The sequence below is a fragment of the Lytechinus variegatus genome, chromosome 14, assembly GCF_018143015.1.
Source record: "Lytechinus variegatus isolate NC3 chromosome 14, Lvar_3.0, whole genome shotgun sequence".
Taxonomy (NCBI): domain Eukaryota; kingdom Metazoa; phylum Echinodermata; class Echinoidea; order Temnopleuroida; family Toxopneustidae; genus Lytechinus; species Lytechinus variegatus.
The window spans coordinates 16,162,408-16,177,146 of NC_054753.1; the positions used below are offsets into that span (position 1 = coordinate 16,162,408).

The 14,739-nt window shown below is 35.9% G+C and overlaps 1 protein-coding gene across 1 annotated transcript; it reads right to left on the bottom strand.

Moving 5' to 3' along the window:
• Nucleotides 1-5,039: 5,039 nt before the first annotated feature.
• Nucleotides 5,040-8,872, bottom strand: LOC121427948 (beta-1,3-galactosyltransferase 1-like). Its single transcript, XM_041624525.1, has 2 exons — nt 8,867-8,872; nt 5,040-6,556 (listed from the first exon to the last, which is right to left on the bottom strand). The coding sequence occupies exons 1-2, from the start codon at nt 8,870-8,872 to the stop codon at nt 5,411-5,413; spliced, it is 1,152 nt and encodes a 383-aa protein (XP_041480459.1). The 3' UTR covers nt 5,040-5,410.
• Between the last annotated feature and the right edge of the window lie 5,867 nt (nt 8,873-14,739).

Below are 14,739 nucleotides of genomic sequence, written 5' to 3' on the forward strand. Positions count from 1 at the left end.
CGCCGGTTAACACCACAGTTTTTGCTGTGAAGTAGGCAATATAATAATTATTACCTGATCTAATCCATTTTAAGTTTTGGCAATTCTCCTCACACATTTCAAACGTGCAATTCAGCATTCCAAGTCATCAATGCACTCCGTTCGTACTAAGTTATAATGCGTTACGATGCAAAAAAATAATATAAAAAATATGCTTTATGAGATAAACCTTGCAATTCAACATGGACATTTATTTTGATCGGGTACCGATTAGATGAATAATAAAGATCCGACTGCTAAAATAATTAAAGTCAAGAAGAGAAAATACTCAAAAGGAGTTAGATAGGCCTATGTACTCTGTACGGAGAAAAATATATACTAAATGTGTTAACTGTGTAAACATTATACTCGTGATCTAGCGAGAATTCTTAGCCAGGCGCCAGTTAATGGGATGTATTCATTGCTCTCTTGACATTATACTTATGGTCAAGTTTACCCGAGAAAGGGTAAATAAAAAGAGAAAAAATGAATAAACATGACATCGAAAATTTCATCAAATCGGATATGAAATAAGAAAGTTATAAGGTTTTAAAGTTTTCCTTAATTTCAGAAAACAGTTATATGCCCATCCTGGTCTATATGCAAATGAAAGAGTCGACGGTGTCCCTCACTCACTATTTCTTTTTGGTTTTTTGTTTGTTTTAATTATACAATATTTCAATTCTTACTGATTTGACAATAAGCACCCTCTTTCTTAACCACAAAATGTTAAAATAATAATATATGCACATGTTCAGGAAGGGAGTAAACTTCGTTTCACATGACAATGAGGGGGGGGGGGGGTGGAATTAGAATATTTCATATTCCATGTAATGAAATACACAAGAAATAGTGAGTGGATGACGTTATCAGTCTGCCGTTTGCATACCGATCTGGATGTGAATATAACTGTTTTGTGAAATTAAGCAAAACTTTAAAATATCATAATTCAATATCCGATTTTGAAAAAAAATATTCAGTGCTATGCTTCTTTGATTTTCTCTTTTTATTCAAACCAACTATTTATTGGGGTGGACTTGTCCTTTAATAATCTGCTTTGTTTTTAAATAAAGATGATGAAGAAAGAGAGAGGATATTGACTATTTACACATCTAAATTTAATTCATGCTGATCAAAATAGAAACATCGTGTATGTTAATGCCATAGGCCTATTGTTAATTAAATACAGGTGGCCGTCATTGAATACACTTTGACTTTTGATGGGGGCGTCGTGGTCTAGTGGTTACGACTCTTGTATTTCAATCAGAGGGACGTGGGTTCGAATCCCAGCCATGGCGTGTTTACCTTCAGCAAGACATTTACCCATATTGTACTGCACTCGACCCAGGTGAGGTGACCGGTAGGATTTATTATTTGACGCTTTAGCGCCGATATGGTTGCTCAGCTACTAGGGGTAAAGCGCAATCGAGTATTATGCACATAACTGCACTATACAGTGCGTCCCAGAAAAAACGAAACCGAGATTTAGCGATCATTTATCATAACTTAATCATAAATAGAATAGACAAATGACCTACCAATTTAAAGCTTAGAATCCCCTCTTTCATCTGATATTACTTAGATTATTTCTTATTCATGCATGAGTGAGCAAAAACAATTTGAAGAAAGGACACCAAAAACTCATTTGGCGGGGGGTATCTGGGTTTCAAAAAGAAAACCACATTTCTGAAAAGTTCAAAATCTGCTCTTTAATTTGGTACCTAAATTACAGAAAATGGTCAAGAAATAACAAAGTTCTGGTCATTTGAAATAAGGCTTTAATTTCAATAATTTCATAAAATGAAGAGGTTCTCCAGGCTGGCTTTCTAACTCACTCGACACTCCGTTTTGTTGACGATCAGCCATGCATTAAATCTTTTGTTCACCATGCGAAAGCTTCTGTGGGAAACCGGTGAAAACACGTTTATCTCATGAAATTATGGAAATACAAGCCTTATTATTGGTGTCAAAAGATGCTCTAGGGTCTTATCCTTCAAATGTTATTAAAAAAAATTAGTTTCGTTCACGCTTGAGCGAACACGGAATGTTTTTGTCTGGGGTTAAAAAGGAGGCTTGCGCCAAAATGTCATCAAATGATAAACATGATGATCGGACTTCTTGCTTATCAGCAGACTTCCTCTTAATCTTCACATTATCTTTGCCATAATTTTTATATTATGCGCTCAAAATTCATTTCCAAATCTACTTATTTGCTCAAATATTTCTGTTGTTGTTTCTTTTTTAATATCCTGTTTTAGCATGGAATTTTCCTTCTTTAGCTTAGGCAAGAACAATTTTTTTAAACCGAAGTATGAGAGAACTTTTTTTTCAAATCCTTTCATTGTGTGCTACAAAGGTTATGGTGCTTGAACAGTGGCATACTGATGGGTTGGGGCTCGGGGTGCTCGCTTCCCCCCCAAAAAAAAAAAAATCATGACCAAGAAAAAAAAGTGGAAAGAAAATAACAGAAAACATGGAAAGTGAAATATGATATCGCTTTCTGAATATTATGTCAAAATCGCAAAATTAGATATTTTAATGAAATGGTGGAAATTTTATTGCTTGCTCGCTTCACAACTTTTTAATACATTTTACTCGATCTGCCATATCTTGCTCCTTCAAAATTGACTCAATAAACCATAATGGTTTATTGAGTCAATTTTGAAGGAGCAACGATTGCCATTGAAAGACATGGGTCCTTTCCTGTTTGCCCTGTCAAGCACATAATTAAACTTGGTTAATGATTCAATAACCCCTTGAAAATAGGATTCATGTCTTTTATAGGTACCATAACATGATTTGTTTCACATAATAAAAGGATTTGAAAAATTACAAATTCTCCCAATTAATAATGCAAATCTTCCTACTTGGGTTGACAAAAAGTCTTATTTTCTTACTTACATGTATGAAGGAAAATTCAAAGGTAAAAGAAGTTTAATATGAAAAGCAAAATAATTCAGGTAAATAAATAAAATTGTAATGAAAATTGACAGCATGATTCGAAAATTATGGCAAAGACAATGAAAAGATTAAGAGAAAGTGTGCTGATTAGCCAAAAGCCTTATTGTCAAATTTCTAATTTCTGCCATTTTGGCGCAAGCCTCTTTTTGAACCCCCGACAAAAACTTCCCGTGTTCGCTCAAGCATGAACAAAAAATATTTTTTAATATGGCATTTCAAAGATAAGATCTCAGAGCATCTATTAACATCAAAATATAGACATAATATTTTGAAACAATTTTTTAATAGACTTTTCAAAACTGTCCCGTTTTTTTTTATACGCACTGTATAAATGGACATAATTTATCATTATCATTACATCGTATCGACCCTTAGATAGGGCAGCTATATCAACCCGTCTCAGCCCTAATTCCGACTGATTTCGCCATTATCTTACTCCTTTCGAGATGCAATCAAGTTAATGTACTTATTATACACAGCAAAAACTGTGGTGTTAACCAGTGTACATAGAGGACCACACCAGTTATTTTCCACCGGTGTTAAATTGGTGGTTTCAGTTTTACACCTATACGTGTTATTACAAAACCTATGGTTGTTACATTTACACTCTTTGGTGTTTTGTTCAATCTCTAGGGTGTTATTTTAACACCTCAGGGTGTGGTCATATTAACACTAATTGGTGTCAGTAATAACACCACAGTTTTTACAGTGTATCGAGAGGCGTACAGATAGGGGAGCTGGGGGAGCTTGCCCCTCCCTCCCCCAACCCCCCCAACAACTCACATCTCGCAACTGTTTCTCTAAATTTTGCCCGATACACCCTATCTGCCCCCCCCCCAAAAAAAAAAAATGGCTCATTACGCCACTTGTAATATACATCAAATTGTAGCATTGTTCTAAATATTATATCATATAAAAAGATTAAAAAAAATATAGAACAAAATGATCAATGATTCCGATTGCATCCTTTATACATGGCACATAAAAGATATATTAATTCCATTTCAATACAAACAAACTAAAATACATTATTATTCAGTGTACTGCAAAAACGCAATTTTAATTATCACTCACAAGTAGGTTTTCATATTCTAAAATTTTCTTCCATCGTTGTTGAAAACAGATTATATGAAACTGCTTATGATACTTTTAGCTTACACATCGATCACCATTATGATCTATAAAAGTGTTAAGCTAAATGGGCAATGAATTAAACATGTTAAAGTCGAAGGCTTTAATATCAATGTTATATTATACCATCATGTTATACATGTAAATATTCAGTTGTCAATATATTCAAGGCCACAGAGGGAGGGGCAAGATTACGTAAAGAAAGAAAATATCTGTGAGTCGCTTCGCTCTCTCGGCTATCAACTTTTTTTGTTGCATTTTTAAGGGTGGAAAAGAGTGATCAAGTGCAAATGGTAAATGGATATTTGTGAAAATTTGCAAAAAGGTAGGTCCTTAAATTCCGGCTTATTTTCAATTGGTCCACTGCCAATTCGTCCGATTGCCAACTCGTCTACTATCATTTGGTCTACCATCAGTTCGTCCAATATACACATGGTCTAAATACTATTTCGTCCACACACCATTTCGTCTAATAATCAGTTGGCTCAATAGCCATTTAGACCATATACCATTTGGTCTAATTGGTTTAAGTGTTAATTGGGCGAAATGAATGAAAATAAAATATTGATTAATATTAGACCAACTGGCTTTGCTCATAGACGAACTGGTGATAAGACGAAGTGATGATTGGACCAAATGATTGTTAGAAGCGTTGTGGCCCAGTGGATTAGTCTTCGGACTTTGAAACAGAGGGTCGTGGGTTCGAATCCCAGCCATGGCGTAATTTATCCACATTGTGCTGCACTCGACCCAGATGAGGTGAATGGGTACCCGGTAGGATTATTCCTTGAAAGCTTTAGCGCCTATTAATATGGCGGCTCAGCTACAGCCGGGGTAATAATATGATACCAATTATCAAAGCGCAGTAGAGTATATGCACATAGTAGCTGCGCTATATAAATGGACCTATTATTATTATTATTAGAAGAAGAACAGACAGAATGGCATTAGACTAAATGAAGTTAAACCATGTGGGGAGTGGACGAGTTGGCAATAGACGAATTAGCACTTGACCAAAAGTCCAACTTCTTCTGCTCCTCCTCCTCGAATTTCAATCACAGGATCAATATGATCAATGTAATACAAATCAAATAGCATAAAAAACACATAAGTTCCTTACCGATATGATGAACTCTGAAACGAAATATTTCAATTATTGAAACAATGAGCAATTCAATTTCGCAAACGAAATAATTCAAATAATAATATAGTTATTGATTATTATTGAAAACGAAATAAATAAATAGTCACACATTTTAACAAATCACGACACTGGAGCAACTAGATCATTATTGCATTTTCAAGGTGTTAATGTTCTTTTTGTCCATAGTTCCCATAACTGCTTAATATGCATCGTCGAAAGATGAAAGACAGTGTACAGTTTATTGTACTTTTCTATGTCTTTCCGGTTCATTGGTAATGGTTGGTTAGGATTCTTTGTCAGACCCGTTGAAACGATGAATCCCTTTTGGTTCGACAGAGTTAGACCTGCTTTTAAAGAACACATCCCAACGTACACATCGGACCAAGGAAAGAGTGGCGTTTCCTGACAGGCTTGGAAGATCTTCTGCGCCATGTCCATCGAGAAGATGTAAGCAGGGCCTGTGAAAAACGGTGGAAACTTTTTCTTCGACCATAGATGGGTGGGTGTGTAGAACTTTCCCCATTCGCTCTTGGGGTCACGTACGATCGCGTGCGAGTGGACGTCGCCAACGCTGAAGGAAGTCCTTGATGCCTTCTGGAGGATGTCCGCAACCCTATGGGTGTTGACGAGGACGTCGTCATCCGTCTTCATCACGTACCTGGCCCGACTGCAGAAGGTGGTGGACCATCTGAAACCCATCACTGTCTTGAGCGTCATGTTCAGGTAATCATCGGTGAAGTTTTCCTGGACGATGTCTCCGAAGATGACGGACTCGTCCTTGAGACGGGCTTGCATCAGAGCGTCACCGACCGCTCCGACTGAGAAAACAAGACGCATCGTCTGGTTACGACGACCATCGCGGAAGAAAGGCCACGAATCCGCTCTCCCGAAGGTATTCCTAATTAAGTTCCTCTTGAGGAAATGATCCGGAGCGGAATTCACAAATATCACAAGCAACAGATCCTCACCTTCATCTTTCCTCTGGTCGCACCAATCCGTAGGGTTGATGATGTAGGTGTAGTTATGCGGGTCGACCCTTCGCACCCAGTTCTGCACGCCATGTTGTATTCGGGCGACGTTGGCTCGATGGTTGGTGTCTGAGGCGTGTTTAAAGCATTCTGGACCTGGGTCTATCAAGGTGGCGTTGATTTCTCGAGCTCTCAAAGTCACACCGCTCTGTTGCAGACGATCTCTTACAAAGCAAAAAATCAACAAACAGAATGTTCCCTGAAAGAACAATTTCCTCGGTATCAGATTCCTCATAGTACATACAGCTCTTGCACGAAAACACTCCTCAAGGATCTAATTACGTCGATACATTTCAAAATAATTCCATGTAAATACTCGTAAGCAAGGGATTCTGTTTCAGTACTGCAGCAATGCCTGGCTATTTTGTTCTTTTCCCCCTCGCGCCAATCCGGCTGTACCAATTACATGTGTAGAGCTTACTTCCGCCGCAAGGTCGAGTTTGCGCAACAATCCAGCGATGACACATGCACCCGATGTGCATTCATTATTCAGAATATCCGTGGTGATATGATATCGCATTACTTGGGGAGGGATAAGATGGGGGACTATTTCTTTGCAAAACGGAATTCAAATAATGATCATGAATCTAACATTAAGAATCAGCTAATGAATTAATTGAATAAAAGAAACAGTGCCATCGGAGACTGGATGTCGCGGCGAATTATACTTCCAATCGTGAATTTAAAACATATGACGATCAAGTGATGAAGTCCCGGGATGAAGTATAGCCCTTTAATTACCAAAACGAATGACATCAAACTAAGAATAGAAACAGATTCGTTGCGGGAAAAGTATGCGCCTCTCACCTCGGAGAAATTTAATTATACTCCTTCGTTATGTGTATGTATATAATGTTAGTTTCAGATTCAAATCTTTCTCTTTTAACCACGTATAGAACGCTGTATGTATAAGGTTGTGTATACAAACCTTGATTGATATACAAATTAAGTATCATATTGAGCAAAAGGCATAATTGCTCATTTGCTCATTTATATTAAGAATGAAAATGCATAGCAATATTATAGCGTTTGCATTTAAAATGAACACAGCAAAATCTGTGGTATTAACCGGTGTACACACCAGTTCTTTTACACCGATGTTAAATTGGTGGTGTTTGTTGTCCTTTATCATTTATTGTGTAAAAATGTACTTAATAAACTGATTTTTTTTCCTCCACACTCCCACACTGTAAAAACTGTGGTGTTAAAACTGACACCAATTCTGAGGTGTTAAAACTACACCCTAAAGATTGAACATAATACCAAAGAGTGTAAATGTAACAACCAAAGGTATCGTAATAACATCTATAGGTGTAAAACCAGCACCACCAATTTAACACCGGTGTAAAATAATTGGTGTGGTCCTCTATGTACACCGGTTAACACCGCAGTTTTTGCTGTGCAGGTACATGTAAGTAGGCCCGGAAATTGAAGATGTTATTGCATTGAACACTGTCATAACAATGATAAGTATGAAATATGATATGGAATATGATATCATGTGATTGTTTTGATTTCGGGGTCAGTAATTTTCACAATGTTTTATTCGTGATTGTAAGTGCTCAAACTACCCACCAAAATGACAACTGAGAAAATATCGAGAGCAATCACGTGAAAGGGTCACACCTGGCAAAATACCAACATCACAATGTTGATATTGGAGAGGGTAATTAATTGCCCTGCACGAGTTTCCATATTCTTTACAAATCATAACATTTTAATGGAATTGTTAACGTGTCGATATGAATAACAAAGGCAATATCCATATGTTTCGATGGTTATTTACATGGTGAGGGTGGGGTAGGGGGGTGGCTGACACAAATATTGCTCTTTGTGAAGGAGTGGCTGCTCAAAGATCTCAAAGCTGTTTTTTGACATTTTCTTTGGGGGGGGTGATTATTTGGCAGACTGCACTCTAAAAAAAAGGTTTACACAATATTGGGTAAAAGTGGAACATGCATGTTTGTTGGGTAAAAAAGATATTTTGTAAAATTTACGCAATGTTGCGTTGAAACTTAAACTTAAAACATGAATTCGGCCCAATATGAGGGGCGGGGGGGGGGATATCCGGGGGATACCCAGCAAACATGCATGTTCCCTGTCTACCCAATACCCTATATTGGGTAGAATCTTACTCAGTGTTTTTAGAGTATAATAAAAATGAATATCAACCAAAATTCTGATAGATTCCAACCAATAGATTGGTTGATTTTGATCATTTTGAAAATGGTTGATTTGGACCATTTTTTTGTTGGTCGGACACAATATTTATATATTTATTGGCTGCTTTGATCAATTCTTTTTTAGAGTGGACCTCAGCTACATCAATCCACTCGAGAAAAAAAATCGAACAAAACAACGATTTTCATTTATTGAAAGTTTCTTCCCCCTTCACCAAAAAAATGCTTTTCCCCTAGTTTTCCCAATGCTTGGAATTCCATACCACATATCATACGCTCATACACAGATTGAATCATAATTTAAAAGATCCCTTCAAATGTCCCTCTGGTCAAAAATATTAATTATTTTTACCTCCACTTTTCTTGTATTATAATATGTTTTGATGTGTCTTATAATGTCTTACTCTCATGGTTTATATTAACATGCCTGTGTGATATATATTAAAATTCTTTTATAGAATATAGTTTCTCAAGTTCTCCTTCATTCAACGTTAAAATTCAACTGTAACTTTATCATGGCATTTTTATGATATGATGCTTTTTTGTATTATTTTATGCATGCACTCCTAATTGTTTGCATTGTACATATGCTTTCAACCTGTTCAAGTTGAATTTGAATGGATGAAAAACTAAATTGAATTGAATTCGGAACTTCCCCATTCAGACTGGCAGGTGAACGCCACAAGGTCCGATATGTACCACCAATTAATTACTTGATGTTAAAGGGGTACTCCAAGTTAAAGAAAAATCAGATGAGCATGATTATAAACTTTGACAATTTCATCAAAGTCGGACAAGGAATAACAAAGTTATAATATTTTAAGGCGTTACATTATTTCGGTGAAATAGGTTTATACATAAACTGATGATGTCATGTTACCAAATTATGCAATTTATTAAAGAATGACATGACATTTACATTTAGCCTTTGCAAAAAGTGGACATAAAACGTCTCATATAACTTCAACCACTCTGCATAAAAAATCTAACCGCTTCCTCTACAGCGATTCATATTTCTGATTGATTTTTATATCGGAATATTGCCAGAACAAACATTAGTTTATTGTTGTAGATTGGTTATTCTTCTTGGTATTTTATTTTCATTAGCATACGGCGAGTGTTTATTTTCATTTTAACCTTGTATTGATCATAAAAATAGAGCGAGCATTATTGTTTAGAGCTTATTCCTTCTTCGTATTCTATTTGGCATACGGTGACAATCCAACTCTTTAAGTTTGTAATTTCAACGTTAGGCCCAATGTTGATCTTAAAAATACAAACATTATTGTTCCAACTATCCATCAATAAGTGCACATTCATTTTCTTGCCAGAATCACCAATGTAATATTTGAAACATGTTTATGAATTGAAACTGGCTTACAACCGAACTCTAGAAATATACACTCTAAAACATTGAGTAAAACTTTGGGTAAAAAGAGAACAAGCATGTTTGCTCTGCAATCCTCCCATATTGGGCAAAATGCCGGGCAAAATGCGAGTTTAAAGTCATTGGTTAACATTGGTTTGACTTTTAAAAAATCTGAGCTAGAAGGTCACACTTGTCACCTGTGTCTGTGATTTGTTCCAAAAATGAAGCCCAGAAAAAGTTGCGTTCGAAAATGATTATTTAGATTTTCAAAAATTGAAATATAAAGTGACCGGAAACACCATCTTAATTTCATCCCATACACTTATGTGTACTATTTAGGTGTCTATAAGACGCCTATTTACAAAATCGGGGTTTGCCCCTTAGTTTTAGCTTTTCATTCTCAATAATGGTAGTTTTCAGGGTTTATTAGTTCTAATACATGCACTTGTACACATGTTTCATCTTGGTTTGAGAATTTTTTAAATCGGCTGCTCACAAAGTTAAATAATACCTTTAAAGGATAAACTTCAACGCAACATTACGTGAAATCTACAAAGTATTTGGTACCATTTTACCCAACAAGCATACATGTTCCCATTTTACCCAATATTGGGTAAACTAGTTTTCGAATGTAATATTACAGCTGCACTGGTGGATTCATGAATGGGGGTTATAAGAGAAAGAAATCCTTTGTGGAGGATATGATAGTAAAATGTGCTAACAGTTATTTTTTTGTTATAGATATTCATACATATTTTCATATTTTCCCCAAATATATATAGAAGGCTTAATTACCACCGGATCAAGTTGGTTCTCGGCAAGAAAGCCGAGACTCCCCGACCACCTCACTTTAATGGTTCTGAATAATTTCTACACCTACGTGTTAATGTTAATGTCGTGAGGGTGTACGGAGGCCATAAACATCACTTTGCATTATGAAAATTATTGTGGATAATTCACACAGAGAGAGAGAGAGAGAGGGGGGGGGGGGGGCAAGAAAAAGAGGGGGAGTGTGTGGGGGGGAGGTGATAATCAACGATCTTTTTATGATATTATTTCATAAAGTAACAAAATAATACTTAATTTAATGAATCTAATCATGGGAATGTTGCGTTTGCGGGTACGAAGCATAAAATTAAATTACAAATTATAGATTGCAAAAATTAATCTGTTCAGAATCTACTCTTCAAAATGATTAACTGCAATTTTATTGTAATGAAACTTCATTCGATGTGCAATAAATATCCTAACAAAAGAGCACTTTACTATATACCTTTTCAGTTCATACTTCGTTTGCAATAAACAGTTTTGAGAGCACTCATCTTAAAAAAAAATCATTGGAATGTTATCTTAGAATATGTTCTGGCATCTGAGTAGTTCATTCCATCCCTACACACACTGACATTCAGAGTGTGTGTGGGGGGGAGGAGGTGATAATCAACGATCTTTTTATGATATTATTTCATAAAGTAACAAAATAATACTTAATTTAATGAATCTAATCATGGGAATGTTGCGTTTGCGGGTACGAAGCATAAAATTAAATTACAAATTATAGATTGCAAAAATTAATCTGTTCAGAATCTACTCTTCAGAATGATTAACTGCAATTTTATTGTAATGAAACTTCATTCGATGTGCAATAAATATCCTAACAAAAGAGCACTTTACTATATACCCTTTCAGTTCATACTTCGTTTGCAATAAACAGTTTTGAGAGCACTCATCTTAAAAAAAAATCATTGGAATGTTATCTTAGAATATGTTCTGGCATCTGAGTAGTTCATTCCATCCCTACACACACTGACATTCAGAGTCGACACATAGGCCTGTATTCTGTAGCCGGGTTTTATTTAATCTTTGGTCTGAAGTTGTGGTTTAACTATGGATAGCCAATTGTTACATAAATATCTAACGGTATAGAGGTTCATGCAGTATATCAGTTTATTTGACTCTCAAACCATTCTTAACTGTATATGAAGAATAAATACGAAAATTGTCTTCACCATTACAGAAGTAGGAAAGAGCTCAATCAAACATATTAAGACACATATCATGCATACTGGGTAGGTGTTTTATAAAACTGTTCGTAAGTTAAGAACAACTTCAAGAACGACTGGTGATCCTTTTTGGTGGTAAATGTTATACACCAAAATGTTCATTGGCGATGGCTTAGCGGGTAAGAAAGAAGGGAGAGAGATAGAGAATATGTGTGTGTGTATGTGGGGGGGGAGGTGATTATCAACGATCCTTTTTATGGTATTATCTCATAAAACAACAAAATAAAACTGAATTTCATGAAACTAAATATGGGAATGCCGCGTTTGCGGGTAGCAAACAGAGAATTAAATTACAAATGATAGATTGCAAAAATGAAAATATCTGTTCAGAACATACTAAGAAAAAAAAGATGACCTACATTTTTATTGTAATGAGACCTGAGACTTCATTCTACGTGCAATAAATAACCTAACAAAAGAGCACTTTACTATATACCTTTTCAGTTCATACTTTGTTTGCAATAAAAAGTTTTGAGAGCACTCATCTTAAAAAAATAATGATTGGAATGCCATCTTAAAATATGTTCTTGCATCTGAGTAGTTCATTCCGCCATCTCCCACACTCACACACACATGGACATTCAGAGTCGAGACATAGGCCTGTATTCTGTAGCCGGGTTTATTTTAAACTCTGGTCTGAAGTTGTGGTTTAACTATGGATAGCCAATTGTTACATAAATATCTAACAGTAAGAGGTTCATGTAGTATCAGCTCATTTTACTCTCAAATCATTCTTTTGCTGTCTTGGAAGAATAGAATAATAAGATAATTTTCTTCACCATTAAAGAACTAGGAAAGAGATCAGTTAAACATAAGACACATAGGCCTAGCGGGTAGATGTTTCCTAAGTTAAGAGCGACTTTAAGAACGACCGGTGATCCTTTCTTGTGGTAAATGTTATGCACCAAAATGTTCATTGGCAATGGTTTAGGGCGTAAGAAACGACCGCCAGTCGTTACTAAAGTCGCTCTTAACTTAGGAACAGCTTTATAAAACACCCCGGTGAACAAAGTTCGACACGTTTGGCTTCCAATAATTTTAGCACAGTTAAAACTGAGTTCAGAATACGGGCCATAGATTGTGTAGCCGCAAGTTATTTAAAACAAAGCCACAGTCACATCAAACGAAACGGACGCCAGACCGATCAAAGCTATTACGTTATTACCGATGACAAACCATCGGTCGGTCTGGAGTCGGTTTCGGTTGCAGTCACACCAGCGAAACCGACTCCAGACCGATCAAAGCTATTACGTTATTACCAATGACAAACCATCGGTCGGATTCGATTTGGTATTGTTGGTGTGACTGAAGCCAAAACTTTTCATTCCCCCCACAACGTTCAGTAAAACGTAACATCTCGTAATGATGCTATATATTTCACCCGTGTCCGTTTCATATAATTTTTTCTAGTTTCTTACTCGTCTTATGGTGTTTTACGATTCATTTTAATACCTTCCGGTTGAGAGATTATACTGGCTCATCTCAATTACATTAAAGGGATGCTCCGGGTTGAAAATGATATGTTAAACAGATTTTAAAAATCAGACAAAACAAAACACTCGGACAAGGAATAACAAAGTTCTGGTATTTTAGAGAATTGCATTATTCCGGTGAAACAGTTCTAGGCATTTCTTCGTGAATATTCAATGAGCAAGTTGATGATATCATATCTCAGTTTGTTCTTTTGTATTTTATCATGCGAAATTAGGTTTATTCAATTTTTTTCTACCAAGAACTGTAAAAAGTCGTTTGAAAACTGGTTTAATGCATTATTATTCATTGCTGCAACTTATTTCATTATAAATAAGACACATTGCTCACACATGTATGAAAACATGAAGCATTCAGGATATCATCTAATAACATAATACAAAGAAAAGTGGGGATGTGACATCATCAACCCACCTAATAAATATTTATGATGACGTGCATTTAACTATTTTCACAAAATATTGCTAAACTTTTTTAACTTATTTGTTATTCGAGTTTGATGAAATTTTCAGCGTTTTGCTCAGTGAATTTTACTCTGTTTATTTGAATATAAATGTATATTTTCAGCCCGGATTATCCATTTAAGTGCAATCCATAGTGATGATGATCAAATTGGCGTCCTGTGAATCACCGACTGTTTGTTACAAGCTACTGAAATCCTTGCATCCGATTGGCTGAGAGCAAATTTGTATTCGAAAATCACTGTCAAGGTGCTTCAAGAAACACTTCCAGAAGCAACTCCCTGCAGCAATGGAGGTACCAGCATGGAGTTAGTGAGGAGGGTGCTCTGACTTCTTGTTATAAGCCACTGAAATCCTTGCATCTGATTGGCTCAGAGCAAATTTGTAGGTGAAAATCACTGACAATATGCTACGTGAAACATTTCCCGAAATATATCAGAAATAAAAACAATGGGGGATTAGTTTTGTTTTATGTGATCATATTATAATGACACAATTTTGAAAATAAGTTAGAACCTTGCTATTTGATAATGATGATTCTTGTTAGTTTGATTCACCAGGGTCTCGTCTTACAAAGAGTTATGATTGATCCAATCAGTCTCAACTATAAGGAAATCCATTCACACAATAATTGTTTTCTACAGGAAATTTGCAAAATCTCCTGGTAAACAAAGAGAATCACGCTAATCTTCAAGAGAATGAGGAATGTATGAATTTACATCATATTTTAAGCAAACATTCATTTTATATGTTGACATTGCTGGCAGTCCATAGTTGTAGTTGATCGGATCAATTGCAACTCTTTGTAAGATCGTCATCATCATCATCATTATCATCAACATCATCATCATCATCGTCGTCGACATCATCATCATCATCATCACTACCACCACCAA